Consider the following 27,720-nt stretch of genomic DNA (forward strand, 5'->3'; position numbering starts at 1 on the left):
GAGGACTCGAGATGGTTCGGTGATGCTGAGCAGGTCAGCAGTCGGCGCTCCGCAAGGAGGGGACACGGTCGCCCTGGAGAGAGGGCAGGGAGAAACCAGCGAGTCACAGTAGATCGACAGGGCGCTGCCACAGAAGAAACAGTAATGCCCGCGCGGAGAAACCTGACAACCACGAGTGTAAACAGACAGGAGGGCGCCGCCCACCCGGCCCTTCGCTTGCTTTGCCTGGGCACTGCCCCCAGACTCACGCCTCCCGGTCCCACCTCCAGGAGATGAGGCAGAGGCCTGCGGCCCCTCCAGTGCCCCTCAGGAGGGGGCCCAAGGGAGACCTCCTTAGAGTCAGCTTCTGGGCGGCAAACACTGCACCACAAAACAGCGCACAGCCGAGCCCTCCTGACGGGAACGCCGGGGAAGCTGGCGGTCAGTGAGCAGAGACGGGACACGCGCTCTGATGACCCCCGGCAACGCGTATGGCTGTGGGAAGCAAACTTGAGACTTAACCAAATGGGGCCTTTTTCTGATTAAAAAAAAAAAAAAAAGCAGCTGAGAAGCTGCCCGCTGGGAGTGGGGCTGCTTGGGGGGTGCCTCCCTAGGGCTCTGCTCCAGGCTGAGGCCTCCAGGCCCCTCTCGGCTGGTCTCCACCCTCCCCACCCCCTGCGACATGATCCGATGTAAAAGGAGCCCCCAGTCCCCAGCCCCGTCAGAGGAAGGGCTGGCTGAGGACCGACGACGGTGACTCTGTACTTGGACAGCTTCTCGCAGCCACGGGCGGCCCCTCCGTCCTCCGACCACCCCAGGAGGGCCCGGCCCACCCGGGGAAGAAGACGCCCCTCCCCAGCACTTATTTCCAACCTTCCAACTCCTTCCTTAACTTTTGAAAGGAAACCCCATTCGCGAATCCTGCTCAGAGAACTGATCAGGTCCAGGTGAAGCCACACGGAGCCCCACAGCCAGTTTTCTTTAGGGGGCAGGGCTGACGCCGTCTGGGGATGCCCGGGGCTCAGGGGTCCTTCGTGGGCTCTCCTCCCCAGGGGCAGTGCTCCTGGAAGCCTCCAGGCTCCCGTCCTGGAAAGGGAGGAGGCAGAGAGGGAAGGGACGCGCAGGAGAGGCTGGGGCGAAGGGGTCTGCACCTCACACCCCACGTTCTCCTCGCAGCCGGGGACACACAGCGTCCACAGAGCTTCACACTTCTGGGTTGTTTCAGTGCCTCCAAGGTGGCCATGATCTCAGGCCAGGCTCCCTCCCCAGTCTCGAGTCTGGGCCTGGAGATACCACTCCTGGGATCCACGTTTCAGCACGTTCAGCACGAGAACAGCTCCCGACAGGAAGGCTTGCATCAACCTTGGTCCTTCAAACCCAGCATCACACCTGCTCCAGGTGAGGGGAAGCGGCCTCAGCAGCAGACGGGATTGGGGGTCTCCTGTGGGGCACCGGCCACCTCCGAGGGCCCACTGGGGAGGCCCTGCTCCCTTCTCCACTTGCCGGCTGTCTCCTGGGACGAGCTCCTGGGGGCCCTGGTGGCACTGGCCCGGACGGACAGGTGATCCCAGCCCCCCTGAAAGGAGAGAGCGGAGTGACCCGGGGCTGCCAGGGGTCAAGGGGCAGAGACCATCCTTCTAGATGGTTGGACTCTTGGGCGGCTCTGCCCGGGGCCTCCCAGCCGAGAGCCCTCGGGGCTCGGAGCCCCAGGCCAGCACAGCCGCCCCGTGCCCAGCCCTGCTTACCCCGATGCCATAGTCCCAGCCCTGCCCCTTGGGCTCCAGGGGCTGCACACCCGTGCGGCGACACACAGTTCCCCGGCTCAGGCTGTGGCTGCCCTGGACTTTGTTGGCGATGACCCAGACCTGGAATGCAAACCCACTGAAGGCCTGGCCCCACCGCTGCAGGGGGACCATGGAGACAGCAGCGGGGAGACCAGAGCAGAAACCCGGATCCCCCCAAGTCCCCGACCCCAGGGCAAGCACCCACCCCCCACCCCTGTCGCCCCAGACCTGGTCCAGGGGCCCCACGGACACGTGGCGCACGTTGTTGGACACGTGTTCCCAGCTGGTGCCCTGCGGGTAGCTGGGTGTGACCCCCTGGCGGTACCACAGGTTCCCTAGGAGAGAAGCACCGATACCGTGAGGCCCCGAGCGTCGGGATCCACTTCGGGGTCTGCAAGGCCGGGAGGTCTGACCACGAGACAGGCGGGGTCTCCCTCTGCATCCCCCCCCACTGCCCGGGGCTCCTGCTGACCCACAGCCGGAGAGACCCCGGCCGTAGCCAGCCCTGCCCTTCCCACGTTTGCCTCCCCCTCACTTCATAACTGCCCCGCTGTGCTGGGCTGGCATCCTCGTTTGCTTTCTATGCATGAGAAACCGAGGACAAGGAATTCTTTAAACAATAAAGAGACCTGGTGTGGAATAAAATCCCTGGGTTCCAGTCCCGATTCCGCCCTTTCCTCGCCTTGCTCAGCTAGGACAACAACTACAGACCATTAAAGGGCACGGGCGGAGCTGGCTGGAGGTGGCACGGGGGTGGGGCAGGGATGGCCTGGGCGGGGCAGGTGACCTCTGCCAGCCGCAGCTGCCCTGGGGCTCCTGAGTCGCGGGCCTGGGTGGCACTGTCTAGAAGATGCTCTCAGGCCTTGGCACCGGGTCCTCCTCCCGAGGTGCAGGCAGGCCAGAGCACCTGGGGGGGGCTGGGGGCCCCCGACCCTGCCTGGCTCGGGGGAGACTGCTTGGAGGCTGACCTCAGGCTGGCGGCCTCTCATGGGGCTTACGAAGGTCTCATGTTGGGGCCTGGGGTGGGCGAGGGTCTGGTCTCATCCCATCAGGGCACTCAGGGAACCCCAAACCTCCCCTGGTGACCGCTGGGGATCAGAAACCACTTGCCGTTTTCGTCCAAGGCGAACACCGCTGTGTGCCCCACGGACACCTGTTTCAATCTCTGTTTGGGAGGAGATGGGATGAGGTACCAGCAGTCGCCTGCGATGGGAGATTGGATTTGGGATGCAGCACCGAAACTGTCACCCCGGTGCTCCTGGAGCACGTGGCCTCCTCTGCAGCTCACGGGGTCGAGCAGGTGCGGCTGGCCTCTGTCCCCAGACTGGCCGGACCACAAGTGTGAGAGGGCCCAGCGCGAGCTGACCTGTGTCCTGCTGTCCCTTCGATGCCCCGGCCTGCCCAGTGCCCTCCCCAGGGCCCGCCCGAGGCTGTGGCAGCTTCCAGACGGTGGGGTCCGATGGGCCGCTGTCCCGAACAGGGACAGGAAGGTGCCCGGCCCAGCATGCGGTGGAGACTCAGCCTCAGGGCCACTGTGCGAACCCACTGCCGCTCGTGGAGGGTGGCGATGCGCCAGCCACCACCGACCCACCCACCCGTCGGTCCATCCATCCCTGTGCCGGACACTGCCCAGAAGTCCAGAGAAGAACAAGCCTACATGGCCTGCACTCCCGGAGGGCAGCCAGGGTGGACACTGTGGACGGGCTGTGCCGGTGCCCAGGGCCGTCCCCGAGGGGCAGGAGGCCAAGGGCGGTGAAGGGCAGCCCCACTGCCAGGTGACCACCCCTGGGTCAGTCCCAGCGGAGGGGGGCGGCCTCTGGGGGGAGCCCAGCGCGGCCCCTGCGCCTGGTCCACAGGTGTGTTCGGTAAATGCTTGTTGAACTACACGGAGACCCGTCAACCGGCTTCCCCGGAAGCGGAAGCAGCTCCAGCCGCCCCCGGCGCCCGTCACAACATGGCGGCGGTGGCGGCAGGTGGAGATCCTCCCGAGGGGTGGCACTCACCAGCCGGCTTGGACGGGGACACGGAGCCACGGTAGAAGGCGGAACCGTCCCTGGCCACGGCCCACACCTGGTAGCAGCCCCCGACGGAGACGGAGGCGAAGGGCTGGTCGGTGCCCACATGCAGCCAGGAGGAGCCCTGCAGGCGGGGAGGAGGGACACTCAGGGCGGCCGGGCCCCGCCTCTGTCACCACCCGGGTTCCGGGAGCTGGCGGCTCCTCACGCCAACCGCGTCCTCAGCTCCAGCTGCCCGCAGGGCTTGGCGACCGCTCGGGCCACGAACGGTGTCCACCGGTCCCAGCGAACGTCCTGGGCAGAGGCCTGGGGAGGCCCGATCCCTGCCCGACTCCACCAAAGAGCCCTATCTCGGTAAGAATCCGCCAGGGGGCTGGCAGGTGGGCAGGCCCTGGGTCCCACAAAGTGCTCACCGCGGGGTTGAGCTCGGACACGCCCAGACGGCACAACACGTCCCCCTTGTCACTGACGGCCCAGAGCGCGATGCCGGGCCCGCTCCCGTGGGCACCCGGGCTCTCCGGAATGATGGACACGTCCCCCAGGGCGATGGGGGCCACCTCCAGCCAGGGCCCGCTGGTCACTAGCTTGCACTTTCTGTGCGGCAGAAAGAGAGCAAAGCCCCGTGCACCCTGATGCCGCTGTGAGCCTCAGGGCCGTCTGCTCTGGACAGAAGGGAGCAGCCAGGCCCCTGGCCCTGGGGAGGGCTGGGGCCACAACCTGCGACCCCCCAGAGGAGCCGGTGGGCAACACCCTTCACGCCGTCCGCCCCTGCCTGGCCTCCAACCCCATCCGGGCCTTCCTCCCACCCTGCGGGTCCTGTAGAGCCTGCCAACATTTGTCTTGTTTGTTCTCGAAAACAAACGCTTCAGAAACAGCACTGGGAGCCCGAGGGCACTTCCTGGGCTGACATTTACTTTGATCCTCTTTTCTCCTCCCGCCTCTAACCTCCCCTTTGCTTCCACAGGGACTGAGGCCGAGGCAGGGAGGGGCATGGCGGCACCCCCCAGTTACCTCCCTCCTTACCTGGTCCAGCACCTTCTCCTGACGAAATCCTTCATAGTTTTGTGCCCGTGGTACAAGCTGCAGAGGAAGAAGCTGACGTCGAGACCGTGGAAGTTTCTGGAAGGTGACGCTGCACGCACATCCTTTCCCCAGGAGTTACAGAGCCCAGCCCTCAGTGCAAGCCGAAGGTGGGGCTCGGGGGCAGCAGGTAAGGGAGGACACCGTCCTCCTGCTTCAGATGCCTCTGGCCCCGCCTGGGCCCCCCTGCGTGGTCTCCCTGGGGCTGGCAGCTGCCCAGCTGCGGGGTGGGCTCTAGCTAAGGGGCCTCTGAGCCCTCCCCACCCCCAGGCGCCATCAGAACACTTCTGGGGAGCAGTCAAGCTCAGGGCCCAAGGCCAAAGCGGGGGGATCAGTCCAGGATAAACCAGCCTGGGGCTCAGAAGCCAGGCTCAGGCCCTGGCTCAGTCTCGCCCGGCTCCATCCTCCATCTGGACATGAACTGTGTACCGTGAAGGGTCTGCACTGTGGGGCAGGGGGCAGGGACTCTGCCTGGCTGACCGGGCCTGACACTCAGGGTCGCAGCCCCCTGAGACCCCCTCCCCACGCAGAGAGAGACATGCTTACGCAGGGAAGTCGCTGGCGTACTGCCACCCCTCCTGGTCCGTGCCCCCAGGGACGCTGAAATCCACGAACCAGTCAGAAACCTGGGGGACGGGCGGGTCAGTGCGGGTGGACACCCCCCACTGCAGCCCCCGCCCCAGCCCCAGCCCGGAGCTTACCCAGGCCCACTGCAGGGACGGGGGCTTTGTGCTGGCCTTGGTGCACTCCTGCAGGCCCGTGGCGTCACTCCACATGTACCGGTCGGTGGGCAGACCCCTGCGCAGGACAACAGGGCTGAGGTGACGCCAGAGAGAGGGGAGAACAGGGCCCCCCTGCCCAGGCCCCTGGGACGGCTGCATCTCTGGAGGGGCGAGAGGGCGGAAACAGGATGGCCCCAGGGCGGGGACAGCAACAGGGGGACCCTACATCACACGGGGGCCAGGCACCAACCAACCACAGCCAGGCCATCCACCCGAGGGACCCCACACCTCGTTCTCTCATGATGTGGGTCATCGTGTCCCGAAAAGACTTTGAAGCCCTAACTCCCGTGCCTATGCGTGGGACCTCATTTGGAAATAGAGTCTTTGCAGAGAATCAAGTTGAGATGAGACAGTTATTTAGTGGGCCCCAGTCCACTAGGACAGCGTCCTTACCAAACGGGGACATCTGGACCCAAGTTTCCCAAATTGGGAAGACGACGTGAAGACAGGGAGAAGGCCATGTGACAACTGAGTCACCAGACAAGGAATACTGGAAGCCCCCGGAAGCCAGGAGAGAGGCCGGAACAGATCCTCCCCAGGGCCCTCAGGAGGAAGCAAGCCTGCTGACACCTGATCTCAGACTCCGCGGCCTCCAGAACGGAGAGAATAAACGTCTGCTGTTTAAGCTGCTCAGCCCGTGGTGTTTTGTTACAGCAGCCCCGGCTGACTGATACACTCCCAGCAACACACAGCGCACAGTGGTCTCCGCGGGCGGCTGTGGCCCTGGCTTTGCACTCTCTACACGGGCTGGGGAGCCCGGCACTGCTTTTCTTCTCCCGAGGACCAAGCAGGGAGTGAGGAGGAAGGGGACGGGCAAGCAGGTCAGCATCCCGTGTGGACCCTACGCACAGCCGGGGCGGAGGCTTCCAGAACACATGCGGGCAACGTCTATCAGCTCCCTTAGAAGGGCTCAAACCCTAAGTTACCGGGGTGAACGGAGAGACTCGCAAATATTTACACACGAGGAAATCCTTCAAACTGTCCAGACGACAGCAAAAGGTCACAAACAGTCTACATGTCCAAGACCGAGGAGGGGTGAGATAAGCCAGGTCCACCCTCGGGGATCAAATTGGGAGGCTGTCACAGGCCATCTGTACATGTCTGACTGTCCCCCTGCCTCCAGCAAATGCGGGCACACTGGGGACGGGCAGGGGGAAACACACCAAAATGCGGAGAGTGGCTACTATTTTTGGTTGGTGGGATTAGAATTTATTCTTCGTGTTATTTGAAATTTCTTCCTTTCATCAATTTTGAAAACACAAAGGAAATTTAAAAGTTTGTGCCATTTATCATAGACTCAAAAATATGAAATACCATTTACAAAAGATGTCAAGACCCCGTTATAGAAAATCACAAAACCCTATTAATACGAAATGAAAGATCTACATAAATGGAGGTATAAACTGCGTCCAGATTTTGGAGATTTAGGAACGTGAGATAACGTTTCTACCCAAACTGACCTATAGGTCCAAGGCCATCCTGACCAAGACCCCAAGAGCCTTTGAGGACTGCTTCTAAAGTTCACCTAGAACTGTCCAGGAAGAGCCAATGCTGGATGAAGAAGATGAGGCTTTGACAACTTCCCATAAAGGGACGGCAGCTGGAACCATGTAGGGTTAGCACGAGGATGCCCAAAGCCGCACGGAAGAGAAGGGCTTGGGAACAGCCACTGCCCCCATGGACACTGGAGTTAAGGCAAAGGTGGCCGCTGTGATGCAAGGGGGAAGGACAGTCTTTTCAATAAATGGTGTGGGTCACTGGAGAGTAAAAAACCAAAAACACTTTACCCCTACCTCACCTTATATACCAAGTAGTTCAGGCCAGGGGGTTCTAGACCTAAATGGACAAGACAGAGGAATAAAGCTTCCAGAACAGGGTGGACAAAAACACGCCTCACAGGCCCAATCAGGACTGTTTCAGCACAGCCTACAAAGTAAGGGTCGTTTTTACATTTTTAAATGGTTGAAAAAAATTCAAAGAAGGATAATGCTTTGGGACACGTGAAAATTCTACGCAATTCAAATTTGTGTCCAGGTGTAACGTCTTATTGGGACACAGCAATGCTCATTCGTTTACGTGGGTGCTTTCAAGCGGCAGCTGCAGAGTGAGTCACTGTGACAGAGACCCTAAGGCCCACCACACCTGAACTATTTCCTATCTGGTCCTTTATAGAAAAAGTTTGCTGACTGCTGTTCCAGAGATAGAAGGATGTATTAATCCCCTTGGGGTTAATGAGATTTCTTAAGAGGTTTTTTTAAAGGCCCCATCTTTGTGTAAAGAAAAGGATGATCAACAGGACTACATTTAATAATGAAGTCACCACTAACAGGGTGAAAAGCAAGCTGCAGAACAGGAGAAATAACAGAGAAAGGGCCCACACCTTCATATGTAAAGAGCACTGGCAAATCAAGAAAAAGAGATCATCCGACCAAAACATGGGACAAGGACTCGAAGGGGCATTTCACAAAGGAGGGTATCCAAGTGCCAGTACATGTTTGAAAGGTGCTGTGTCCCATTAGCCCCCAGGAAACAGAAACTGGAAACAGGAGATATTACTACACGCTCATCAGTGTGTCTAAAACATAAGAAACCAGCAAAGATGTGGGGCGTGCCCTGCCTGTGAGAGTGTGGACAGGTCCACCCACTGCAGAGAACTGGCTATTCCAACACCAACTGGGTGGACTGCAACACCACTCAGTCCCCACAAGGTAAAGGCACGGTCCCCAGCAAGACTGCCCCCACTTCAGATACCAGCCATACTGCACTTCTGACCAACTGGCTACAAATGGGGGGCAGTTCCCATTACCTCCTCGGGTTTGATAATTTGCTACAACGACTCAGGGAACTCAGGAAATCTCTCTACTTAGGATCGTAGTTTTATTATACAGGATATGAAATGGGACCAGTCGAAAGAAGAGACCCACAGGGCCAAGTCTGGGAGGGGCCCCAGCGCAGAGCTTGGATGAGGCTCAAGCTTGAGGACCGCTGTTCTGGCCGGCCAAAAGCCCTGCAGTGGCTTTAGGAGGTAAGAAACACCACAACTCGCTTGCTTTCTGAAACAAACGAACCAAATACCCCAGGACAGGGTATGAGAAATACGCTTCTGTGCTGAGTGGGCAGGAAATAAATAGCTGCATACAATCTAGATTTTCTAGAGTGTCCCGCTTCTGCACCAAACACCACGTATTGACTGTCTTGTCCCAAAGCCTCACATTTGGAGAATTAAAATAATTTCGGTGGAGGCTGTGATGTTCTCAGCAGCTTCAATTAAGCAAAACTTTCTAAGAAAGTTAAGTAACCACCCCCCTCAAAAAAGCACCCGAGGGGATGGGGAGGGAGGTGGCGACGTTCTGTTTCGTGACCCGGGTAGCGATTACGCTGGTGTTTGATCTGTGAGAGTTCCATGATGTATGTGGACACGCCAACATATTTAGATACATGTCACCGCATGTACGTATGTGTACGTTTCACGTACTTTATGTATGTCACGCTCTCAGTAAGCGAGTTTTTAAAATACGCATTATACTTTAAGGGAGAAAATCCTGCTAAGCAGTAAGATCCAGTCAGTTCCACATCTGGGGCCAGACGCCAGCTCTCCCGCTACAGCAGATGCGCCCGTTCAGCTCGGTCCTGTTTCCGCGGGCACGCGACTGGCTCACCTGCTGGTGTAGCCCGTGACGGGGTTCCAGCGCTGGTTCTCGTAGATGTAGACACACTTTACGTCCGACTGCGTGTAGATGTTGCTGGTACTGCTGGCCAGGCCTGGGGGCGGAGAGGAGGGTGCTGGACCCAGGCCACACCTGCCCGCCCGACCAGGTGAGAGCAGGCGGGAAGAGAGGGCCGAGAGGATTCACAGGCCGGCTGAGCTCCTCTGGGGTTACCCGGGGTTGTACGTCCTGGTGGCAAGAATCTGACACTCCTCCACCTCACGCCCTATTCTCACCTGCTCCTCTTCCCCCACCTTCCAGCCCACTCACCTGGCACTGGGCAGGTGTGAGGCCCCCCCAGCTCATTCCTTACTAACAAAGGTGCCTTGGACCCCTCATGTAAGCCCATGAGCCCCACTTTCCTCACCTGTAGGACGGGGACAAGAGTAGTTCCTGCCTCACAAACAGGGAAGCTGTTAAACCTGCACGATGTGCCTTCCTGGGGTCTCGGTGGACCACAGTTCCACAGGGTTAGCCGCCTCCACTGTGGGGCGTGTGGGCTGGGGCATGGAATGTCCCACTCCGGTGTTTGTTTCTGCCTCTGTTTACCAGTAGGAGACACAGGGCCCCTACCTCCACAACTCGGGGAGCTCCCAGGGGTTCGGCAAGCTCTCGTCCCCTAAGGCACAACCCATCTAAAAGGGAGCTGGAATCCGGGCCTGGGAATCAGGAGACTGGCCTTGGCGGCTGTCTTTCTAGAACCTTCACGGCCTCCAGCTCAGCAGTGGGTGCCCAGGAAGGCCCACTGGGGGCGAGACCCGGTCTCTGGGCTCTCACGCTTTGTGCGCTGGCCCCGGGATTTGGAGGTTGGCAGTGGTGAAGGTCACCTGTCAGCCAGCTGTCAGCTGAGCATCGATACTGGCGCAGCGGCTCCGGCGTGGGGCGGGGAAGCCAGCCAGGGATTAGAGGGGGGACCGGCCCGTGCAGGAGGCTGGGGGCAGGGCTGGGGGAGCCGGTCCTGCCACCCTCACCTTGGAAGCAGCCTCCGCCGTAGCCACCCGTGTACACCCAGGCCGTGTGGTCGTAGCCGATGCCCCACACCACGCCCCGGCTGTTGGCCTCCACCACCCGCAGGTGGCCTCCCATTTGCCGCCAGAACCTGGAGATGAGGAGGGAGGGAGGGGAGGGGAGAAACTGTCCCGCAGGGCTTTCCAGCGGCTACCCCTCTGCTCCGTGGCCTCCCGGACGTCCTGCTTCACTCACCTTCGGCCTCCAATGACAGACTCTATTGAGCACAAGGGAACCCGCCTGGCTTCCCACTGGGAATTAACCAGCTACGGCGAACCCTGAGCTGGTGCAGGAGCCGGTCAGGCCCCCAGCGAGCAGGGGCTTCAAGAGCCCCCGATCCCTGGAGTTATGCAGACGGGAGCGAGGTCAGCAGCCTGAGTCCCCCCTGCACCCTGGGGTCTGGGACGGGCGCGTCACGCCAGACCAGGAGGGGCCACCACTCGGGCCAGCACGGCCTCCTGGAGTGCAGGGTGCAGCTGCCACCTGGGGCGCGCTCCTGCGGGCGGAGGCCCTGCCACTGTCCAGAGGCAACTCGTCCGACTGGGCGCCGGGCACACAGGGCCACCAAGAGCGGACGAGCGAAGGGCAGACAGACATCCCCTCTCCCTCCCGTGCAGGGCCTCCCAGCCTCACCCACGTCCCCCTGGTCCTCACGGGCTCTGGGTGACCTTCTGGGCCAGGTCCCCAGCTCCGTCAGGTGCAGCCAACTCACATCTGGTCACAGGGCAGCCAGTGCTCGGGGGCCTCGAGGTCTGGGCTGGGCTCGCTCACGAAGATGTCCCCCTTGCAGGTGACGGACCAGATGGCCTGCGGGGAGGGGCGGCCGTGCACCCTGCGGCTCTCGCAGCAGGACAGGTCGAGCAGGGCGAGCTGCGGCGGGGGGATGGCCGGTCAGCGAGGCTGGGCGCCCAAGACCGAGGCTCCCTCACGCCCGCCCGCGGGACGCCCGCCCGCGGGACCCCCGCCGCTCACCCAGTCGCTCATGTCCTGCTCGGTGGCAGCGGCCAGGCGCACAGGCCACCTCTGCCGTGTCCTCTCGGGGGTGTATACGGCGAAGGAGTGCTTGGCCTCACTGAGCACGGGGACCAGCGCCGTCACCTCGTTGAGGAACACGTGGATGTACTGTTGGCAGAGGACAGGCAGCAGGGCCGTCACCGGGGAACCCGCGGGCCTGGGGCTGCCTCGGGCCCCTGGGTGGAGCCCCCGTGTGGTGTGGCGACGGGGACGGCTGGGTCACCCCGATTCGAGAGCCGACCCCTGGGGGTCCTGGGCCTGTGGGGTTTAGTGGTGGGCGGCAGGTTCTGATGGGGAGGCCTTGCTCGTGAGCAAGGGCCTTAGTGACGTTTTCGATGTGGACGAGGGCATTTAGAGCCAGACTGACTGCGTTCAAACCCCAGCCCCGGAGGGGGCGGCTCTGTCTCCAGAGCCTGGTTCCTCATCTGGAACACGAGGGCCCCTCAGCAGCTGCTGGGGGTGAGGCCGGCACACGCCTGCCGGCCACTGCCCGGCTGCTGCCACCGCGGACGAGTGCTTTGCAGATGCCACACGCTGTCCTGGGCCAAGCACCTCGGGGCCCGTGTCCCGTGCCCACTCCTGCACCCCGGCTTTGCAACCCCTCCCCTGGGACACCCCACCCCCTGCACCTCCCCCCTCCCCTACACACCCCACCCCTGCACCTCCCTCTTCCCCTACACCCCCCCGCACCTCCCCCCTGGCGTCCCCACCCACCTTCTTCTCCTCATGGACCACGTAGTAGATGAAAAGGATGCTGTCCCGAACCCCATCGTGGCCCGTGAACTGTTCCAGGGCCACACGGACATCCACCCACTTGTGGGGTTTCCAGTCGCACCACCACTGCAGGGCCCCCGTCTTCACCCACACCGACTGCAGCACAGTGGGACGGTGGGACGGGTCACAGGCCGGCCCTGGGGCGCCACACTCCGGCCCAGTCCCCGGCACCCCGGGGCCACTCTGCTCCCTTCACTGCCACACTGGGGGCTCCTGCCCGGCCCTCCTGGCTACCCCCCTTCACAGAAGTGACGTCACCAGACACCGCCAGGCCCCGAGCCAGCGAATTCTATGATTCTCAAACAGTCTGTGGGATCGGCACCGTTACCCCATGCTCTGGGTAGGGAAACTGAGGCCCGGGAGGTTCTGTGCCTGGCCCGATGTCAGAGAGAGTCAGCGGCAAAGCCGGGGCCCAGGCCACCCGAGACGCAGCCAGGTCCTCTGTGCCTACAATGCAGTGGGCCCGCGCGGAGTTCTTGAGGGCAAGTGAATCAACAAACGGACTCATCGCTTCATCGGTGATTCTACACGGGCCTGGAGGGGACGGCTTCACGTCCGAGATGGACAGACAGAAGGATGGCTGCATCCATCTGTATCCCTCCCACCTACCTCAGGGCTGGCATGCAGCAGGTGCTCAATGAATGTGTGCTGGAAAAAGTGCACCCGGGCACTGCCCACCTGCTCCACGGCCTGCTCGTAGTGTCGGAAGTTCTCCAGCTCCCGCTTGGTCCTTTCTGTGAGCTGCTGGAAGATCTGCTTCCGCCAGGCGGCGGTCTGGGCCGGCGTGATGGACAGCGAGAGCATCTGCATGGAGGCGGACAGGCCTGCGGGCCGGTCGGAGCCTCAGGACTGGGCAGCCGGCCAGGCCTCTCTGCTCTGTTTTTCACCAGCCCTTTCTTTCTAGAAAGCTACCATCTCTGTAACATGTCCCGTGAGCCCTCCCTCCCATCATTCACCCTGAGGGGAAAGTTGATGTCCCCCAGGTCAGCCTAGAATGGCCACCACTGCTGGGACAGGGGGAGGGAAGGGGCTCCAGGCCCACGCCCTTCCTCCTGACAGCCTGGGCTGGTCTTGGAAGGCTCCAGAAAGATGGGCTGAGCACGGTGGGGGCATCAGGCCTGCCCCACCTCCCCTGGGGCACCCTCTGGGGCGCTGGGCCGCTGCCCTTACCCGAGTGGACGGTGAACCATTTGAGTGTGGTGTGGGCCTCCACAGCACAGCCTCCTCCGGACACCCAGGCCCACAGCGCGTGGCAGTTGGCGCTGTCGGGCTCCTCCAGGCCCAGCGGGAGAAGTGGCAGTGAGGAGAGGTTGGTGGCCTCGGGAAAGTCAGCAGCCGCGTGGCTGGGCCCTTTCTTGGGCTCCTTCAGGTCGATGTTGGTCCAGGGCAGCTCGGCCAGGGCGGAGGCCGGGGCGGAGGCAGGGCTGGCGACCTCCACATCATGCTCAGGGTCAGGCCCCGGTCTCTTGGCTTCCGAGTCGCTTGGCACACGGGACTCACCACCACCCCTCACCTCGTCGCCAAAGAAGCAGCCGGCGCTGGAAGGAGAGGGGCAGACCCATGATTCCCTCGGGGAAGGACCATGCGCTGTGTGACCCCTGGCCAAGTCATGGCCTCTCTGTGCCACACACACCAGTACCTGCTCCCCAGGGAGCTGGAACCCCTGGGAACATTTTTTTTTTTTTTTTAATTTTTGGCTGCGTTGGGTCTTCGTTGCTGCGTGTGGGCTTTCTCTAGTTGCGGCGAGCGGGGGCTACTCTTCGTTGCGGCACGTGGGCTTCTCATTGTGGTGGCTTCTCTTGTTGTGGAGCACGGGCTCTAGGTGCGTGGGCTTCAGTAGCTGTGGCATGAGGCCTCAGTATTTGTGGCTCGCAGGCTCTAGAGCATGGCTCAGTAGTTGTGGCGCACGGGCTTAGTTGCTCCGGGGCATGTGGGATCTTCCCGGACAAGGGCTCAAACCCGTGTCCCCTGCGTTGGCAGGTGGATTCTTAACCACTGCGCCACCAGGGAAGTCCCACCTTCAGGAACTCTGAAAGGTCCCCAGGCCACACCCAGACCAACCAAATCAATGTTAGGTGGAGATCTGGCAGTATTATTAGTTTTTATCGTAAAATACATGTGATGTAAAATGTACCATTTAAAATTGTACAATGCAGTGGCGTTAAGTACATTCACAATGCTGTGCAACCACTACCAATTTCCAGAACCTTCTCATCTCATCATAGAAACCCTGTACCCATTAAGGAGTCACTCTCTAGCCTCCTCTTTTCCCCCAACCTCCTGGCAACCACGAATTCGCTTTCTGTCTCCATGCATTCGCCTGTTCTGGACGCTTCATATAAACGGCATCGTACGGCATGTGACCTTTTGTGACTCGCTGCTGTCAATTAGTGTAAGAGGTCAAGAGTCATCCGTGCTGTAGCATGTGTCAACACTTCATTCCCTTGTATTGCTAAATAATATTCCATTGCATGGATAACACTATGTTTTATTCATCCATTGATGGACATTTGAACTGTTTCCACGTTTCAGCTATTGTGAATAGTGCTTCTTTTAATATTCATGTACAGATTTTTGTTTGAACATGTTTTCGGTTCTTCTGCGTATCTATCTAGGAGTGAATTTGCTGGGTCCTATGGTGACTCTATCTTTAACTTCTTGAGGAGCTGCCAGACTGTTTTCCAAAGTGGCTGCCCCACTTTACACCCCACCAGCAGTGCAGGGGAGTTCTAATTTCTCCACATCTTGTCAACACTTGTTACTGTCTCCCTTTTTGATTACAGCTATTCTGGTGGGTGTGAAGTGGTATCTCATGTGGATTTTTTTTTTTAATGTGGTTTTGTTTGCATTTCCCTCATGTCCCATGACGTTGAACATCTTTTCCTGTGCTTGTTGGCCACTCGTATATCTACTTTGGAGAAATGTCTGTTCAAGTCCTTTGCTCTTCTGAGTTGAGTTGTTTTTGAGTTGTAAGAGCCCTTTATGTATTCTAGATAACAGACCTTGTTAAATACATGATTTGCCACTATTTTCTCCCATTCTGTGGATTGTCTTCTCATTTTCTTGATAGTGTCCATTGATGCACAAAATTTTAAAACTTTGATGAAGTCTGATTTATCTATGTTTTCTTCAGTTTCTTGTGCTGTGGGTGTCATATTTAAGAAGCCACTGCCAGTATACGTATAGCTGATTCACTTTGTTATAAAGCAGAAACTAACACACCATTGTAAAGCGATTATACGCCAATAAAGATGTTAAAATATATATATATATATATATATTTATATATAAAAAGAAGCTACTGCCAAGCCCAAGGTCATGAAGATCTGGCGTCAGTGGTTCTGGAAATTCTCAGCTGATCCCAATGTGCTTCTCCCTTTGAGAAGAGCCTAAACCCTCAGGTGAATGTGAGCAAACCCTGCCTGGCCAGCCTCCGGGCATCTCTAGGCTGACGGTGCAGCTGAGTGCTGACCACCAAGCTGGGGGAGCAGAGGGTGTGGACCAGCGTCTGAGGGGGGCCCAAGCCGGCTGCAGAGTGCTGTGCCGAGGGCCCTGGGCCCCATGACCGGGCAGGTGAGCGCTGGTGGCGCCCCCAGCTGAGACGCTAAGTCACCTGCCTGCGTTCTAAGGGCCAGTGGGCAGGGCTGGGATGGGTCCACACGCTCTAACCCCAGGGATCTCAAGGCGTGGTCCCCAGAACTGCAGCAGGAGCACACCTGGGACCTTGCAAGACATGCAAAATCTCAAAAAAGTAGCTCTGGGGGCGGGGCGTGGAGATCCTCGGGAACGAGTTCTCCAGGTGATTCTGGGGCACGTCTTAATTCAGGGCCTCTTCTCCAGGCTAGAAACCCTCCATCTTCTTTTCTGCCTTCCTTTAACACAGGGGCCTGAGCATCCTCCCGCAAAGAAGGCTTTTGTCTCCCAGACCTTGAGGCTTCAGGACCAACAGGCCAGCCCTGCTCTGGGACAGCCCCCAGCCCCTACATGGGAGGACATCCTGGCCTCGCCCAGCTGCCCTCTCCCGCCTCCCGCGTGCTGCCCCCGACCTCGGGCCGAGCAGGACCCCAGGCACAGGAAGGGAGAAGGCCACACAGCCGCGGCTCTCGTGGGTCGGGACCTGCTTTTCTCCTGCCTGGGGTGAGGCCGGGCAGCAGCCTCCTCCTACACGGCCCCCCACCCCGGACCGACCCCGTGGAGCCCCACCGCCTGATCACCTGAGGAGGCTGGACAAGCTGCCCGAGCGTGAGCCGTCACACTCCCGGCCGGCGACGATGGCCTTCCACGTCTTCCCGCTGAGCTCGCTCTGGGTGACGCCGTGACGGAAGTACAAGGCCCGGTCCGCCCAGCCGATGCCCCAGACCTGGAACAGACAGAGGTGCTGCTGCGGGGTGGGGGTGGGGGTGGGGGGGTGGGCCTGGAACAGAGAGGTGCCGCTGCGGGGGGGGAGGGGCGGGTGCAGACTGGGGCTCCCTTCCCCTGGGGGCGTGGGGGGAGCCCCCCAGGTCTGGAGGACACGCCTGCGAATGCAGGCAGGGGGTGGGGGGGTGCGCCTGTGTGGGTGGGCTGCGAAGGGGCTGGGGTGGCTGAGAGCTGAGTCCAGGACTCAGATGCAGGAAGCGGAGCCCCGAGGGGGCTGGGGGAGGGTGCGGCTCCAAGGTCAGGAGGAGCAGGGACCCAGCCTGGCTCCCCGACCTCAGGCAGACTTGGGCCTTTGGGGCAACAGCGTCCAGAGGAGGTGCTGGTGCCGGTAGGCACTGTGCGGGGACAGGAAGTCCACCCATGTCCCCAGCTTCCCTGTGGCCTTGGTGGGAAGGGAGCTGTTCCCCAAGTGAACCCAGAGGATGGTCCTGGTCCTTTTAAAGATGCAAAATAACCTCCTTGATTCTGACCTCAGTTTTATGGGGAAGGTGGCCGGGCCGGGCGCTGAGGAAGGAAAGTGTGCTGGGCAGCTGAGGGGCCCAGGGGAGGGGCCTGGGAGCAGCCCCTTGGGAGCTCTGGCCTTGGGGGTGCCTGAAGGCGGAGCCGTGGCCCCAGGTGGCCTTGCTGTGGGGGGGGGGGCTACGGCATCTCTGTCACTTGGTTATCGCACGTGGCCTCCGTGCTCAGGCCCATGGGCACCAGCTGGCACCCCCTTGCCCCTGCCCTTGCGTGCCCAGCTCACCTGGGCAGGTGAGGAGTGTGTGCGGACACAGGAAAGGCCAGCCCCCTCGCCCCCAGGAAGAGCTTTCAGAGCATCGGGAAAGGCGTCACCTTCACACCCTAAGTCTTAAAACTAGCCAAACCACATTATCCACCAGAAAGAGGCTACGATAGGAACCACGCAGGTGATGTTTAAAAGATGCTGCTCTTACAAAGTTGGAAGATGTTTTGTCCTGTACTCAGTGATCTGATTTCGCCCTGAAATTTCTCAACAAAACTTTCCAGTCTCCAGGATGAATGTCCCTCCCCAGATCCGTGCTCGCTACCACTGCTCTGAGGGTCCTCGGGGGTGTGACCCAGGACTGTGGGGGCTCCAGGACTTGGGGGAAAGCAGCCCCTTCGGGTGCCCTCGCGGGCCTGGAATGGGCAGAGGTTCTGGGATGCCCTCCGGTACCAGCCTCATGAGCATGCCCAGTGGAAAGGGATGGCGGGACGCATGGGGGGGCCCCATTCTGATTCCTCTGCCGCCCCCCACCCCCACCCCTGGGGACCAAGCCTCCGGACCACACACACCTGGTCGTTTAGCCCCACGTTCACCATCATCATTTCTCCAACCATCTCGATCCAGCTCGTGCCGCAGGGGTTGTGAGAGTTGACGCCTCTTCGGAACCAAACCTGGGAAAGTCAGAAATAAACACACCTCCCTGGAGGGCCACTGAAATAGAAGGGTTTTTTTTTCAAGGCCTGGGAAAACAAATAATTTGGTCCTTTGGTTCAGGCCGCAGATGAGCACAGCACATTGTTCAGAAAGGATGCCCCTGACGTGGGGTTAGAAAGAGATCACGGAAGCAATGCGAAATCAGCTTACTTCACTGGACTTGCCTCTGATAAAGTCAAAATGACAAGCTCTGGATAGAGAAGAGGGGAGGCATTCATTTAGCTGAGGGCTTCAGAAAATTAGCTTCTGATTATTTGAAATGTTACAGCCTGTTGCACAGTAAATACAGTCATTCTGCACTTTGTACAGGGGTGCAGGCAACGTTTGGGGGGTCACCAAACATCTTGGAGATCACCAGTGACGTCAACAACAGAATACGCACGGTGCCTGGCTGACACTGGATTTGTTCCAAAGGGTGTGGACCACTCTCACGAGAACAAAAAACCACACAACCCTCAATGTTAAACAGAGCCATTGGACCCAGCCCCCAGGGACCCCGTCCTACCTTACGGTCCTTGGTGACGGCCCAGACGACACCGACTCCTGCGGAGACGTGCAGGATCCCGTTTTCAGACGTGGGAGGCTCCACCACAGACCACGAACTTCCTACCCGGCCCCAGAAAACAGTGCAGGTGGCCCCCATCACTGGGAGCTCCGGGGAGAAGGTGGGCGGCCCCGCCCTCCTCTCCTCCGCAAGGTGCAGGGCTGCCCACCTTTGGGATTGTTCCTGTTGATTCCTTCCCGGACCAAGGCCTGTCCCTCCCAGAGCGACACCCACAGCAGGTCGTGGGGCCCACAGCTGATCTGAACCGCCTCCCCCGGGGTGTCCACCAGGGACCACGACGAGCCTTCGGGGTTGGGGTGGCTGACGTCCTCTCTGTACCACACCTGGGTGGAGAGAGAAACCCATGGGGAGGGTCAGGCCGGGGCTCTGTGGCCGGGTTGGCTGCCCGAGCTTGGCTGCACTTGCATCAGCCCATGCACAGCCCAAGCATGGGGTCTCCAGGGGACCGGGGGTCTCCAAGGAACTGGGGACCGGGGTCTCCAGGGGACTGGGGACCAGGGTGCTGGGACTGTCCAGATCTCGCTCACCCTGCCCCCACTGCCATCGGGATTCTCGACCAGATTAGATGACTCCCCCACCCCTGCTAAAAAATGCGACACTGACACCTGGATTTTGGCGGTCCTAGGGGACAGACCTCTTCTGTCGTCTGCTTGACTTGTGAGAACTCCAGCCCCAGCCCGGGTGTCCTGCGCCCCCTAGTGGCACAATGCCCTCAGGACACCTGTCTCTAGGGGAAGCCAGGGGCCCCAGCGGCTGGATGAGGAAACCCCCAAGCCCCCTTCATAGGAATGTCTAAAACGTCCACTTCTTTTTCTCCTTAACCTGAAGACAGGGAGCATAATCAAATATTTAAGACTGAGCCACCCGCTCCTATTGCCCAAGCTGGCTGATTTCATCTAGAGGGGGCAGCACATTGCTGCGTGGTCCATGAGGCCTCCCAACCCTGTCACCTTGCCCTTTTTTTCTTTTTAAAATTCTTTATTAGTTAGTGGGATTTATTGCTCATACTAATTTTATTTGTAAACTTTAAATTCTATGCTATCTGAACAGACTGCCTTAACACTTGTGAATTATGTGACATGATCTCACTTATAATAATGAATAAAACATTTTCAATGATTTGGCATAGACAGAATTTTCCAAGGACAAGAGACAATAGACTGGTTATAAGCCTCCACCATGATCACCATCACTCAGAAATGCGTGTGCTATGGGCCCTGTTTGCACGTGATGGTTTGCTGGGTGCTTCTTCAAACACCTTATCCAGTGAATAAATCAGCAGCTGGAACAACTGCCTTCCTGCACTGCAGAACCCGGCCTTGGCAGCCCCGCTTCTGCTACCTGCTGGTTTGGGCCCAACTGTCTGCCCGGCTCCTCCGGGAGCCCGGGGTCCTGGTTTCACCTTTTACGGACCACAGGAGTGATGTCGGGCAGCGCTGGCTCACACCTGGCGCTGCTCTCAAACCCGTTCTCCCCTCTCTTTGCATCCAGGTGGCGTGGCCCCTCGATGGGGGCTCTGTCCCCGGCCAGCTCCCCACCACCCTTCAGTGTGGCTCAGAGAAAACTACTACGGGTTGACCTAAGCCCAGACCAAGCAGGACCTGAAGGTAAGCCTGATAAAAGCCTGCTGTGGCTGCTCCAAAGCCAACCAGAGAACTTTGGTCCGTTTGTGTTAAGGGTACTGAACGGTCACGAAGTACGCTCTACAGCCACAGCCGCAGTGTTGGGTCACCTGCACCCAGGCCCATCCGTGTCACTGTCACTGTTGCTGTCAGCAGTGGGCTTTATTCCTTTGCTTAGTTCACAAGCTCCCCGAGAAAAGAATCTCCTCTCCTCCCACCCACACAGCTACCTCCACCCACCCATCCCAACAGCCATCCATCCATCTACCCACCTATCCACGCATCAATATGCTTATCCACCAAGCCACTTGCTCATCCGTCCAACCAACCATCCATCCATCCATCCATCCCCCTGTGCATTCATCCACATGACCGTCCATCCATTTATCCATCCACCCACACACACCCACACACACGCACACATCTATACCCCTATCCATCCATCTACTTATTCATCCATCCTCTTACCCACCCGCCCATCCACAATACTACTGGAGACCAGCATGTGGGAGGCAGCACAAGGCAGTGGGCAGGGAGCTGAGATTCTATCTGAGGAGGCAGTATTGATGCCCTCTGAGCCCAGGGTGGACACTCATCAGTGCTCCAGGGGCTCAGAGGAGGGACAGGCCAGGAGCAGCCATGCGGTGGGAGGTCAGAGGCTTCTGGGAGGAACAGGACCCCGTGGGTCCCCAGGACAGCAGGATTCACAGGAGGGGGACTCTGTGGGGACCCCGGTAACAGGCTGACCACTCAGGGCAGCCCCAGTTGCGGGGACAGGAGGCGAGGAGAGGGTCCCGGGGAGAGCCCTCCTCCCTCCTCCACGTCTGGGAGGACAGTGGACGACAGCTTCTCTCCTGCCCGCTCCCTGCGGCCGGCTTCCTTCAGCCGCCTCCCATGCCAGGCCGGGGGGGCGGGGGCACAGGCCTCACCTTCCCCTGCAGAGACACGGCCCACACGGACAGGCGGCCCACAGGCTCATCTGTGATCTCCCAACCCCCCACAGAGATGTCGCTGAAGGGGTCAGGCAACCGCTGGGGGTCATCCTCCGACGGGATCTGAAACGAGGAGGTGTGAGGCAGTAGCAGTCAGTGCCTGTGGGCATCTGGGCCAGGAGGTGGCCCTGCTCCCCGCCTGGTGGACACCTGGACGTGCACACTCCCACCCCCGGCTTCCCCTCCGGCCCTCAGCACGCTGCCTTCCGTCCTCCAGCTAGGCCCCAGCGGACTTCGCAGGGCCGGCAGCATCAGGACGGAGGGTTCCCAGCCCTGGGCCCCCTCTGCCCTGTCCTCCCCCTGTTGGCCGCCAGGCCTGGGCTGCTGTCCCCAAGGAGTCACTCCTGCCCCTGCTCTGCAGTGGCCTGACCGCTGTGGCTCCCTCCCCCCATCACAGAACACGGCCCTGCAGTGAAGGCCTCCCGTGACACTGGCCGTCACCTTGCCCCCAGGCTGCTCCCAGCCCCAGGGCCAGGCAGGCTGGGCTGGCAGCCCCACCTCGCGGCGTGGACCCTGCAGAGGGGTCAGGCGAGGGCCTGTGGCCTTCCTCTCATTTGAGGCCACGTAAGACCCCAATACAGGCCTTGCGTCCCTAGGCTGGTTTTTGTGGGTCACTGGAAAAATACAAGAGCCAGAGCGGCTGCCACGCGGGGTGGGGGGCAGGGGAGGAAGACGTGTACAGACTGAGCCTGAGTCTGGGACAGGGCAGCCTGGAGACCAGGTCAAGACAATTCTGTGCCGTCCGGGGCCACGGTCTGGCCCGGCTCCCCGACCAGCCATCTCCCAAACGAGGGCCGCCCAGGGCCACAGCCTTCCAAACAGGAGAGCAGGAAAGGCCAGGCCCCGGGGCGGGCATGGCGTCCCCAGAGCAGGGCAGGGAGGGTGGGGCTGAGGGCCACGTGACCCTCCCCACTACAGGGCTGCGCTCTGGGCCCCGCCCCCTGCCCCCCCCCCTCCCCGGCCACACGCAGGACCCCGGACCTTGGCCCAGGTGTCCCGGGACTTGTATCTCCTGTACCGGGTCCACCGCCGGCGCCGCACACAGGAGTTCCACTTCTTGTCCCTCGTGTACGTGGCGGGGAAGTCAATGGCATATGTCCACCCCTGCAATACCAAGATGGGGGAGGGGCCGTAAAGCTCTCGAGGAAGGACTTGAAAGAGCTGGGGAAGGGGGAGCAGGATGGAGGAGGGGTGGAGAAGCAGCAGCGCGGCCCGAAGCATCGTCCCCATGGATCCCGTCCGGCAAGCGGGGAGCACGGGGGGCCCAGGCTGAGGTCTGATGCCACGGGGTGCTGGGGATAGCACTGGGGGGACGGGCCGAGCCCAAGGCGCTCCCTCCCCGCAGGGGAGCCCCGGCGGGACCCGAGTGCACCTACCCCTTTCTCTGTGGGTTCCCCTCCAAAATTCTCATCCACGTACCAGTCCGACTCCCACTCCCAATGCGGCGAGGGCAGCGCCACCCCATCCAGCGGCCGGTGCTGGAGCCCACTCACGTCACTCCACGGCCAGCGGTCACTCGGCAGGAGCGTCTCACAGAAGCCGCCCACGGGGTTCCAGCGCTGGGGGCCAGAGGCAGAGACCAGCCTTAGGCCTGGTGGCCAGGGCCTCTCCGAGGCCAGTGGGGACCTCCTCTCGTCTCCAGGGCGGGAAGGGAGCAGAGGGCCTGGCTCTGCATCGTGAGCCTGCAGCCCAGTCCGGTCCCAAAGGGCAGAGGACCTGCCGCGCCGAACAGTGGGGGACACGACCGTCCTGGACTCCTGGAACCCGGCCGGAGCCCCGTGCCTGTGCGGACCCGGCCAGCTGCCCGGATAGGGACCCACAGGGGCCCTGGCCTCAATGACTCGGATGCTGCAGCACTCGGATCTCAGCAGAATGAAGGCGGGAACAGGCCGGGAGCCTGGGGTTCGGGGGCCCTTACCTCCCGGCAGAGCGACCAGCCCAGCAAGCCCGCCGCTCGGGACCCCACCTGATTCTCATAGGCCTCCTCCCGGCAGCGGATGGGGACGTCGCTGGCGCCCACGTGCACGTACACCTGGTTGTCGCAGGCGATGCCCCAGCAGCACGGCGCGGCCGCACTGACCCGCTTGAACTCCAGCTGGGCGTCCCTGCACAGCTCCCAGTGCCGCCCGGCCGTGGACAGCGTGAACACCCTCCCGAAGAGATCCACCGCCCACAGCTCCGAGCTGGGCATGGCCGCGGCGCTGCGGGAAAACAGCGGCGGGAGGGCGAGGGTCAGCACCCACAGCCGCTCCCGGCCCGGGGCCAGCCGGGCCAGGCAGGAAGCCCGGGCCGTGACCATCTCCTGCCGCAGGGGGCTGAGCGGCCCCCCGCAAAGCAGGGGCAGAGCCCAGCTGCAGTCCAGGGCCCTTTTCTCTTCTCTGCCTTTCGCCCTTCTTGTGATGGGGATTTTTTTCCAAACACACAAAAAAGTCCAGAGGACAAAACGTGTAACATCCAAATACCCACTGCCCCCAATTTAATGAATGTTATTATTATCTGGTCATAGTTCGTTCAGATCTTTCTTGTCTAAAGAATAAGTGAAAAGTTGTAGATTTAATGAATCCCAAACCTACACGCGTCCTGCTGCCTCCCAGGGAGGCCTCTGCCCCACAGTGGAGAGGGACCCCCTCGTGCTGGTCCCCCTGTGACCTTCCTCTGTGCATTCGTGGGGCGTCCCCACAGGCCCGGCACCGCCCCCCCATCCCCCGAGCGCCCTGCATGGTCGCGCAGGAGCTCTGTGGCTGTGTGCGTGGCAGGGATGGGAGGGGCCTGTCTCTACCCTCCTTGTGCGACCACCTTCCTCTCTTCCCCGACCCCTCTCCTGCCATTCTCCACTCCGGTTCCTTCTTCTCTCCTCTTCCTTTCTTATTTGCGGGGGGTGGGCAGAGTCACGGCTATGCTCTACCGCTGACCCTCCCAACCCCAGGGCTGACAGTGCTGCTGGGACGTAACTCCTAGAGGCGTGGCAGGGCCAGGTGGCCAGGCCCACGGCAGCAAAACAGAGCAGCTGGACGAGGGCAGTGCAGGGAATCCCAGTGCGCAGCTCTGCCGGACAGGGCGGCTCCCACATCCAAGACCCATCACTGCCCCAGGGCGAGACACGGCTTGTCTGGTTCGGAAACCAGAGCTACGGGGAGACAGAGCCTGGGCGCCTCGAGGCCGGGGCCAGGCTATTCTGCTCCCGAGACCTGCCAGGGGCACCAGGGCGCTTCAGAAAGCGTGACGACTGGAATGACAACGTGGACGATGGAACGCGTCTGGAAACAGGAGCATCTGCTGCGAGCAATGAGGCTCTTTCGGAAAAAAGTGTGTCTTACAAACACCGGAGAAGAAAGAGCGCGGGCGGGGAAGGAAGTGACTGAAGGATACAGAACAGGAAGCAGGGAAGTGGAGCAGGCGCCAGCTTTGGGAAACACCCAGAACAGGAAGTGGAGGAAGACGATGGGGGTGTGGGGGGGAGCCTGACTGGCAGAGTGGAGGAGCTTGATCCCTCCACCCGGGGCCCCAACGCCCAGGTCAAACACACGGGAAGTCAGGACGCTAGCCTTCTGAAGCCATTTGAAAACTGGCATCTGTATCCGGGTGCCTGAGATGGGACCCCTGAAAGAGCTGTGGCACCCCCAGATGCCCCTCCACTCCTCCCTGGGCAGGCCTGAGGGTCCACTCTCCCCCCTGCGGCATCTACGCCGTGACTAAGAGTGCCCAGAACCACGCCGGACCCACACCATCCCAGCCCCACCACTTTCTAGCATGAACAAAAGCCCACTACTAACCTCTCTGTGCCTCGATTTCCTAATCTGTAAAAGGAAGAAAGGAAGACTAACCCAGTTATGTGGCTGTTGTGAGAACTGAATGAGATAACACAGGCACAGAGTTACAATAAAGTGCCCAGTACCCAGCAAGAACTCAATGAGTGTTACTGAAATCATTTTATTACTTGCCATCTGCTCTCACACGCTGCCACTTATCTTCTATCTCTTAAAAACAAAAAACTCAAAGCCCTTTCTGGTCAGCCTGAGTCTTCGGCCTCTTCATTTCCTCTGCCTCTCCCAGTGCTCTGCACAAAGTGGGTGTTTGTTCAAAGTTATGGAAAATCACCACCACCTACATTCACCACACCACCCCTCCCTGAGCTAAGAGACGGAAATATGGCTCCAGGGAAGCTGAATGTCACCAGTTACTTAAGGTTAAAAGTAAGGTACTAGGAGGTGGATAGATATGTGATAAAGCAAGAATGGCAAACTGTCAATAGTGGAATCTAGGTGGTGGGTGTGTGGGTGTTTACTGTATAATTCTTTCAACTTGGCTGTATGTTTGACAATCCTTATCATAAATTGTTGGGGAAAAAAAGTAAGATTTTTACATGGGGGGAGGGGTGATGGCGCTTCCCATGGTGACATTTTAATATAAATACAGTCTTCAAAGATATTTCTTGGCTCACAGGTCACTGTACAAGTAGCCAGTTAAGTCAGGCTCAGTCTGCATGTTGAGCTCAATGAATGGTGATGTTGAACTTGGATACACTTTCCTCCAGAGAAATGACTAAGCAGATAGACGTACTTTCAGCCTTCTGGGCAACTACCAGAAGACTCTACTGCAGAGAAAAGATGGGGGGGTTATGTTTGCAAATTCCCTTTGGTGTGGAAATACCGGTACCCGTCACTTCCCACCTAAAGATAACACAAGCTGGACATCCTTGGTCAGCCTCACCTCCCTTCCATGCCAGCCAGGATGTAGTCCCAAGATCTCCCAGGCCACTTCCTGGCTGTGAGGTGATGGGGTAACCTGTCCAGGGACATGGGGTCACTGGATCAGAGGACTCTTGAGTGGGAGGTTGGAGCACTAAGCTGCACGATTCTGGGATCCTGGGATCTCTCTGTTTTCTAGGGGTGGAGTGAGGGAGGCAACATCTTCCGAGAAAGCAACCTCCGATTCACCCAGAACTTCTGCACAATGAATTCCAGGTGGACTTTCAGTCATTCTTCTCAGTAGGCCTGCTCACCACCCGCGGAGTCATCTACCTTTCTGCTGGGGTTAATTAACAGATCCCTTCAGAGATGTAAAGGTACCCAAGGGAAGGTGGGGGTTGAGGGAGTAGCGTGGGGTGCGGTACAGGGAGGGACACGGTCCCAAGGGAGTGCCTAAAGCATTTACTTCCCAGGCCATCTTAGGACTGCTTCCTGCCCAAGATTTCCTGCGGTTTTTTTATTATTATTATTATTACACCCTGTCACACCCACCCCATGAACAAACAGAGAAAACGCTGGCTACTAAAGCAGCTCACTGCCCACCAGTTGTGGGAGCTGCTGGAAGGCGACATCAGGGTCTAAAGAGGTGGGAGAAAACTGCGGGACATGCACGCTAGTTGACTCCTTCCATTCCCACAGGGAAGGAGGTGCCCTGAGCCGGCTGCTCTGAAAATGAACCCCCGGCTCCCATCATCTGGGCGGTCGGCCTGGTTTCGTTCAGGTTCCGTGCCCTTGGGCGACAGGTGGGTCCCCTGCCCGGCCACCAGTAGCATCTCAGCGCCGGGCCCTTACCATCTGCCTGAGCTAATCCCACGCCAAGCAGCTTTGCTCTCACCACTGCCCAGAGGAGGGACAGACGGGCTCCTCGCAGCTCGATCCTCTACACCCGCCAATCACTTCCCAAGTCACTCCAGCGCAAAGGCTGGTGGGGGTGTCACGTTCAGGGGTCGGGGTGGGGGTCCGGGGACGGCGCCCCGCCGGGTGTGCAGGAAAGAGCACTGGCACAGCCCCTTCCCACCTCGCCGCGCGTGGGGCAAACGCTGCTGCTGCCTCCGCCGCCCCAACCTGTCCGGAGGGACGGGGGCGCCCGTCCCACCTCCCGGTCGCCGCTGCACTCACCTGGGCCGGCGCCCGGAGGGCGGGGTCGCGGCGATTGCGCCTCTGAGGCCGGCAGAGCCAGCAGGCTCTCCCCCGGGGCCGGCGAGCCTGTGGGCAGGAAGCGGCAGCCAGACCCGCGCCCATTGGCCGGCCTCGCAATAACGCAAACGCAGGAGGCGCGCGATTGGCTGCGGCATGCTGCGTCACCAGCCGGCTTTGGGGTCTCGGCTGGGTCGCACGCCCGCCCACTTCCGGGATCTCGAAGAAGTTGAGCTTCGGGGTTGCGGTGGTGGGGCGAGCTGCCCGCGCTCCCGGGACCGAGGCGGGCCTGCAGACCGCCCGCCGCCCCCCAGGACCCGGCTGGTCGCCCCCTAAGACCGCCCGCCACCCCCAGGTCCACCTGCCGGAGCAGGCGGTGTGTTCTCTGGGCCGCAGGCGAGGAGAGGGGCCAGGTAGGGAGGTGCCTGGGTGCGCGGCTCTGCAGGGACTGGAGGAGGGGGGAGGGGAGCCGGCTTCTGGGCGCTTGGTCTCGGGCATCGAAACAGGTGTCTAGGTGGTTTCCATCTAACTGAGATGTCTGAGTACACATAAAGTTTTAACCTTCTTGGGAGAAATTGTGACTACGGCATGGTGTGGTAGCAATAACAGGTCACCGTTCTGTTCAGGCTCTTGTGTTGCCAATGACAGAAAACCTA

General features: G+C 60.1%; 1 protein-coding gene across 1 annotated transcript; it reads right to left on the reverse strand.

The window, feature by feature from the left end:
- Positions 1-27,141, reverse strand: TECPR1 (tectonin beta-propeller repeat containing 1). The gene is made up of 25 exons (XM_082670770.1): positions 27,047-27,141; positions 23,146-23,380; positions 22,556-22,738; positions 22,161-22,283; positions 21,117-21,242; positions 18,714-18,888; positions 18,506-18,606; positions 17,856-17,957; positions 16,358-16,503; positions 13,314-13,681; positions 12,822-12,967; positions 12,084-12,239; positions 11,328-11,477; positions 11,068-11,225; positions 10,319-10,446; positions 9,300-9,402; positions 5,560-5,656; positions 5,405-5,484; positions 4,802-4,858; positions 4,192-4,372; positions 3,767-3,902; positions 2,874-2,966; positions 1,992-2,098; positions 1,725-1,844; positions 1-1,555 (listed from the first exon to the last, which is right to left on the reverse strand). The coding sequence occupies exons 2-25, from the start codon at positions 23,368-23,370 to the stop codon at positions 1,394-1,396; spliced, it is 3,423 nt and encodes a 1,140-aa protein (XP_082526896.1). The 5' UTR covers positions 23,371-23,380; positions 27,047-27,141; the 3' UTR covers positions 1-1,393.
- Positions 27,142-27,720: the final 579 nt, after the last annotated feature.

This window comes from Grampus griseus (genome assembly GCF_964374135.1).
Source record: "Grampus griseus genome assembly, chromosome: 14".
Classification (NCBI taxonomy): Eukaryota; Metazoa; Chordata; class Mammalia; order Artiodactyla; family Delphinidae; genus Grampus; species Grampus griseus.